Source organism: Sinohyriopsis cumingii, chromosome 7 (assembly GCF_028554795.1).
Source record: "Sinohyriopsis cumingii isolate HCF-2022 chromosome 7, ASM2855479v2, whole genome shotgun sequence".
In the NCBI taxonomy this organism is placed as follows: Eukaryota; Metazoa; Mollusca; class Bivalvia; order Unionida; family Unionidae; genus Sinohyriopsis; species Sinohyriopsis cumingii.
The window spans coordinates 11,531,562-11,539,089 of NC_142967.1; the positions used below are offsets into that span (position 1 = coordinate 11,531,562).

Consider the following 7,528-nt stretch of genomic DNA (forward strand, 5'->3'; position numbering starts at 1 on the left):
TCAAGAGCTTTCTTTGCCATAGTTCTGGTAACTTCACATTCTGTAAATACATCAGGGAATTCTTTTTTGAATGGATCGACTTTCTATTCCAAGCAAGGCTTGTCAGTTACAAGCGGATTAACCACACAGCTAGGTAGTTGCCTAGTAATAAATCAATGCACTCAACGGATAAAACAGAGACTGTTTCGACTGTCACGGGTCCTGAGATTAAGTCTGATGACAAATTTATGTATATATTTAGTGACTAAATTAAGAAACTACCTAATGGGGCACTGATAAAGCGTATCGATCGGATCATAGTCCGCGTTGGACAATGATCCAGGGTCAACAGTGTACCATAATATTTTCACTGTTTAAGAGGCACTTCCACACGTGTGATAGTATGTTTGCAAGAGGTTATATATCGGATTTGATTAAAAGTAATAGTTTGGTCAGCCTACTTAAGCATAAACCATGTCTTTAATAGGCGACCACATATCTTGTTAAAAACAGAATTTCACAGCAAACAGTGTGAACTCCCAAAGCAGCGTGTCGATAATTCGAGGCACCCAAAATATACCTTTACAATTAAAGTGTACGATTACCTCTCATGACCCGTTAACAGGTATTGTTGTAAGATAAATACTTATTGAAATAAACTATGTATTGAACTTATTTTTAGAACGCAATATAGGGTCACGCGGTTGAATGAAATTTTGTGACACATCCTCCCACGGTTTTAGTTACCAGTAAACTTTTTCAGTTTTCATGTTGTTCAGTATAAGACAGAGAAAAAAAGCTTCCTTTTAGTTCATTTAAATGATAAAATATTTCTGATATAAAAATATAAACTTAGCACCATTTACTGGAGTATGTCTGCCGACAATCAAGCAGAAGACACCGTGGATGGTTTCCTTGTTTTAAAGGTAGGTCTAGTTAGCTAGTAGACAAAAGTTAAAGAATACAATGTCATTTAGTTGAACTTTTTCGTGTTTAATGAAGTTACGAGAACTTAAGAAAATTGGTCATGTTTCTTTTTCTCCTTTTGTTTCTTCTTCTTCTTCTTCTTCTTATTATTATTATTAATGTTGTGTTGTGTGTTTTATGTGGTTCTAGAGTTATGTAGCAGTAATTGTTGCTGTAGCTGTAGTTATTACTGTGTTGTTGCAGTTGGTGTAGTAGTTATAAACGTAGAACAAAATATATGGAAATGACATACATTTAAAAGGTTACTGATTTGGAAAATAGCTGAATAGACTAATTAATGAAATAATTTTGTTTTCTTTTCGAATAATTGTGATGAGATATTCAAGTCTGAGACGTTTGCCTTGAAAATACATGTATATACTTTTGAGAGAACATTTCTCGACTTTTACGACCTAAATTGTCTGACCCTTTTTGAAGCCTTGGGGATCTTATCCCTGAGAAGTGTACTTTTGTTTGTTTACTGAAATTAGGACATTGTTCGACTCTCTTGGTCATTAATTTTGCTAAAATGGTTACATAATTCTCATGAAAAAATAAATTGATTTTCGTGCGAAATAATGACACGTCTTTGAAAAAATCGTGACTGCTAAATACGCCAAAGTGCCACTACATGTACTATCAGATCAGCCAACTTTCGCTTTGAATCCTAATTGACCCCGTAACTTTAACACAATGGGTATTGCCAGGATTCTCACAGGTGTAAGCATTCGGTGTAATGGATCTTAATATGCATCCTTACATATATTCGCTAATGACTGTACTTGTTGAATTTAAGGAAATTCTCGAAAATTCTGTGAAATAAAAGAGTCAACATTCTTTTTACAATACAGATATAGGCCTAAAAAATGCCACTAAAACAGAATTTATTCATTGTCAAGGACATAAACAAATTACATCTTGAAATGAAATATTAGCTAATCTGGACGAATTACCAGTGTTATTTCTATACGGAGCTTCCTTCGTGTATAAAACAAATAAAACAATGACAAAATAAGCGCCAGTTCAAATATAGGCTTCGGATTTTTCGAATACCAACTTTGAGGTAAGCAATAAAATTATGAACTGCATTTCGCATATTACTGAAGCTAAGATTGGCAAGGAATTAAATCATTAAAAATGTGTCAGAATATACCACTACCTGACGGTATGGTTATCATTTAACATCGTTATTTAGGACGCTTATCTTATCGCCCTGTCGTTTGTACCATACCTGTGTAACACCAATTTCAACACTACTGGCATGCGTGCGTACAAGACGATAAAGGACTGAAATTGTGTCTGAATATCCCCGATGACTAAGTAGGAGTAGCCCTAGCTGGTCTTATGTAACTATCGTGCTGACGATAGGTCTATAAATGTACAGTACAGGGAGGGCACAGCTCGGACATTAACTTGTTACATTTGATAACGAAATACATACATACATACATACATACATACACAAGTACATAGATACATACATGCATGCATATATATATATATATATAATGAGATAATTACTACCTAAAACAAATTATCCACAATCAGAAAGAGAAAACGACTAGAAAAATGAACAATTTCCTACTGAGCTTAATATGTTCTGACTAAACAAGAATATTTTGTCCCCCAGGGTAAAGGGCACTACTGTCCCAGGGATCTGGAGAGACAGGCCTGGGGGCCTGTAGGACCATCAGAGGGTAAGTCCCGCGTTTATTGGCAAATAAACAGTGGATTTCATTGTTTGGAATAATTACCTTACGCAAATGTAACTGTTATCAAAGGTCCTTATTCCGGTACAGTTAACTTCAGACTCTTAAGTTTTGTATTTTGTTAATTTGTTTGGCTTTTTTAATATAATAAAAGGAGCTGCAAGACGTAAATTGCATATGGCACTTTCAAACGATATTGTGGAATAGATTGACTATATGTGATAATAAAATTATGGTGACGAAAGTGCCCATCGCAAAGACGATTGTACTAATGATGAATGTGTGTGTGTGTGTGTGTATATACAACTCTGTTGATCAAGATGCATGCAATCTTCGCTAGCCAAGGTTCCGATAACCCTGTTTATACCTTGGCGGATCGAACAGCTATTTTGGTTCTTTGTCCTATCGATATCTATTGGATTTCATGTGTTTTCTTCCTTAGAATAACTAACCAATAGCGTGGATTTTTGTACATTCGCCGAAAACGGTGGTTGCGTTTGACCTAACAAGGATACTTTGTATAACATCGAAAGTATGACTATGTACCAGAGGGAAGCCATTATAGGTGTATTTCAGTGAAAGGTATTTGTGCAAACACGGAACAACATTGGAAAATTCCTTCTTTATCAGTCCATTCAGGTTGTGAAATTCACAGACCCGAAGCTCAGAAATATCTGCTTATCTGCTCGATATGCCAAGGTGTAGAGAGGGTTATTGGAACCTTGGCTAGCGAAGATGGATGCATGCTATAAATAACTAAACGTGACTAAACGTGTAAATCATCACATGAAAGAGAATGTTTGTGTGTGTGTGTACAGCAGTTAATTATTAGTATATTTTTCTAGCAACTTGTGATTCCACTGACTCCCAGGACATTTTATCCATCCTAATGCGGGAGACAACTCCATCTCTTTGGCGGTACGGTTTCCGAGAAATGCTGAAAGTGGATACGAAGTTTCAGTTGATGGTTATAGAGTTCCTGAAGGATTTTGTGAGTTTGACCTTGAATGAAAAACAGATCAAATAAAATCGAATGAAATAAAACGTGTAAATCAAGGGAGCAAAGTCTGTAACCCCATCCTGAAGAAAGAACAAACGTAATCGGTGTGTGTGTGTGTGTGTGTCTCCCACAAGTATAATAAGAATGTATAATTGAAGACACAATATATTCGCATCTATCAATTGGCTGTAATACCCTATAAAATTGACACAATGATATTTCTAAAAGGTTTTAAATCTCAAGATTTCTTGAACATTCCTATAAAAATGGAATATAAGCCTGTTGATGGTTTTAATCTGAAACTTAAAGTTGGGGGAAATTTAATACTTTTTACAAAATCTGTCGAATGTCAAAGGACAGTGCATATATCAGCTGATGGGCATCGACGTCGAATTGCTTGATGCTAGCGTGGAGGCCTCTTACGAAATATCGAGATGAATGTAATAGCAAGGAATGTGTGTGTGTGTACGTACGTACGTATGTATGTATGGATCACGCTGTTGAAGCGATGTAACAATACATAGTATACCTTGCCGAATAATTCATGCTTTCCAATTTATTTAAACCAGTTTGTCTTAAATTTGTTCTAAAATTAAGATTTTTAGGTTTTCAAGTAATTTATCACATCTCACATTCCTGTTGAATATTAAATATTTTATGTCTTTTAATTTACTTTACTTTTGAAGACAAGGCAGTCACTATTTGCCTTGGAGAGAGGCTTGGATGTGAGGGTTGACGTTGACTTCGATGGCATCATTGCAGAACAGGTGAAGTACACTGACCTTCAACACGTTCTAGAAGGTCTAAATCTTAAATCGAGTATAGATGAGTCCGGAAACAGACGACAGTTACACGTTCGAACAGGAATGATGACCACAGTAATTTCTCTGGAAGCATTTCAAAGTCTTCTGGAAAGCATTTCGGGTGTGCAATTTCTCTCACACTAAGTCAAATTATTTTTTAGCTTTTCGTATGTTAAAACGTAAGCTAATGGAAGACTGATTGCATGAAGTGAAGATTCCTAAAAAAATCTCCAGAAGAGAATAGTAAAATGTCAAAATATGTTTATTATTTCACTCGCTGACTTAGCTACGATATCTGGGCTCTATGTGGGCCCCTAAGTAAAACTTACCGTTGGGCACCTGCCTAATCTATAGTGTAAAATATTTCGTTGGCTCTGGGCTTTGCATATTCTTGCTATATAATTTACGCCCCTGATTCCACTTATAATTTTATGTGATGTTTGGTAGGTAGCAGGCATTTGTTACGTGCTTCTAGACATGGGGTCCACCTAACAGTGTATTGTTTAAGTCTGGATCTATACAGAATAATGGACTTACCAGCATCGTTTCTCAACAAGATTTATCAGATGTTATCGGTTCTCTAGGTAGACACGAGGTTATAATAATTTTCTCCTGACTTTTAGAAAAAAGGCTCTGTTGCGTAAGTTATAACTCTCGGTTACTACAACGTTTTTAATGTAGGCGTTGTCTGTAGCAATCTCAAAATAATATTGTCTCTTACAGTGTTGCAGTCTGACACTCTTTCCAAGCTAATGACTCTGGACGATTCGGAGGGGTTAAAATTATATGAGTCAGTAAGTGCATTACGGAATACTACTGTTTTGAATCGCGAGTGTATGTATAAACACACTGAACACCGATTAGTGTACACGTTCAATATAGAGTATATTGACACATTGAATATCTATTATATGTACACATTAAATATTGACTATATGTTGACATTAAATAACGATTATATGTAAGCACTGAATATCGATTATATGTACACATTGAATAATAAATTATCTGAACACAGTTGTTACAGTGCATGCAAAATAATAATCACTTATGCTTTTCTAGATCAAATGAGAATCTATTTCATACACTCGTCAACAAATCACTGTGTACAGATATTATGTAGTAACCCAGATAGTGATTCACATGGTACAAACATTTTCTTCTTAAAGTGCCAGGCTTAAATATTTCACATGTTTGATGGTATGAACTTTCACAAAATCTTGATAATATAAAATTATTTTAGAATTATTGCTTAGTCACGAAGAAAATATAAAATACCAAACAATATTTCCCTAATTCAGATAAAAGTGGACGCGAAGGTTTTGCATTCGGATAAAATAGAGGTCTCTGCAATTATATTTTCTTCAAACATTTGTATATGAATTTGAGTATTCTTTTGAGTAATTAATCGTTGAATCTTGCTTTCTTTTGCAAAACTCAGTTTTTGATATTTTCACGTAATCTTTTATTTCCCCAGCAATGTTGTTCACACAAGAGCCAGGGAGAGAATTTCATGACACTGCAAGCAACGTTTCCAGATCTCAATTCAGACGATTGCAAAACTGTCATAAAATGTTTGTTTGCAACAACTGACACACTGGTGACTTATATATGACACTTCTTCGCGAGGTTTCAGTTCTCTGCAGACCCGGATGTAGATTATTTCCTTTTAGAATGTGACATTGCTTTTGGTGGCGCTCACCAGATAATATGTACTTTTGAGAGAGTGACGTATGTAAGGTGAAGTAGTTCGCATTTAAAACATGCACAGTGGAGAGAATGTTTGCATACCTCTATGATACATTAATGTAATGTGGATGATATTTCTTTTGAATATTGTTCTTTTGGAAATTTTACATGATTTAAGCACACTGCTAACTAAAATGACTGCTCCCTTGTGTTAAAAAATCAGTCTGAATTAGTCTAAAGTACACTATACATAGCAGCTATTAAAATAGGGAAAATGAATTTTGCCAGACTAGACAATACCAGCTTCTGAAAGTGCAATGAATGAATTACCAAATATATAAAATGTAAAAAACGTTATCGGCTCTTTTTTATACAATTTACCTCTGAAGTTTAGGAAGTGAAAATGACCAAGTAGAGCTAGCACTTTTTTGAAAGGTGCAGATTTGAAGTAAGGCCAAGCTGTATACTCTATAACCCATAGTACACCCATCAATCATACACCAAAATAAAGGGAATTAAAGGTTCTTTGCATTATACCTAAGATATACAAGGTCTTTTTTAAGTAGCCAGTATAACCAGTGAGGAAAGCCGGGGACATTCTTTTTCTTTAAAATCCTAACCCTATGCCAAATGCGAAACTGTATAGCGCCACCTTTGCTGTTTAGCCGGAAATAGTTTTTTTTTCCCCTAGACATCCCAGGAATCTGGAATGTAAATCATGCAATTTCGAACTTTAGTTTCAGTTTGAATTTCCTTAGCATATATTGTGACATTGCTTTTGCTGTTTAGCCGGAAATAGTTGTTTTTCCCCCAGACATCCCAGGAATTTGGAAAGTAAATCATGCAATTTCGAACTTTAGTTTCAGTTTGAATTTCCTTAGCATATATTGCCCAGAATACGTTTTTGGTAGATATCTCAAAATTCTATTATAGAAATGGTACAATTCTGACTTTTAGTTTGCATTTCATTATTATTATTATTATTATTATTATTATTAACCAACTGAAAAGAATCTACAAATTAGAGTCAGCATCAAACAGTTTTTATGATGACCAGACATAGACATGAATATCTCAAAATCATCATTATTATTCTGTTTTATTAACACGAACAAAACTTGCTGTACAAATTTCCTGCTTTAGCGCTAGAGATTAATCTGTTTACGGTATAGAATATCAACTCCTATGACGACCAAGGTTAAAAGTTAGCAGGTGCTAAACATAGACTAGTACCATGGATTTTATTGCAATTTTACATCATTCTGTTCAGCAGTTAGTACGAACAAGAACAGAATATGGATCGGGTACTCTTCTAATACAAAACAACTATCGTATCAGCTACAAATAGAGCTCTCTGTTTCTTCAATATTGTTTTGCTCTAA

The 7,528-nt window shown here is 34.9% G+C and overlaps 1 protein-coding gene across 1 annotated transcript; it reads left to right on the forward strand.

Annotated features, from left to right (window-relative positions):
• The first annotated feature begins 675 nt into the window (after positions 1–675).
• On the forward strand, positions 676–6,981 carry LOC149794736 (uncharacterized). The gene is made up of 6 exons (XM_089963968.1): positions 676–905; positions 2,576–2,642; positions 3,500–3,645; positions 4,341–4,578; positions 5,181–5,251; positions 5,935–6,981. Exons 1-6 carry the CDS (start codon positions 852–854, stop codon positions 6,070–6,072), a joined length of 714 nt encoding a protein of 237 aa, XP_089820094.1. The 5' UTR covers positions 676–851; the 3' UTR covers positions 6,073–6,981.
• Positions 6,982–7,528: the final 547 nt, after the last annotated feature.

Excerpts from the sequence above, each read along its gene's own strand:
- LOC149794736 (XM_089963968.1), top strand. The coding sequence starts at position 852 with ATGTCTGCCGACAATCAAGCAGAAGACACCGTGGATGGTTTCCTTGTT. Across the intron at positions 2,643-3,499 it reads GCCTGTAGGACCATCAGAGG|CAACTTGTGATTCCACTGAC; the intron begins GTAAGTCCCGCG and ends ATATTTTTCTAG. Across the intron at positions 3,646-4,340 it reads TAGAGTTCCTGAAGGATTTT|ACAAGGCAGTCACTATTTGC; the intron begins GTGAGTTTGACC and ends TTACTTTTGAAG.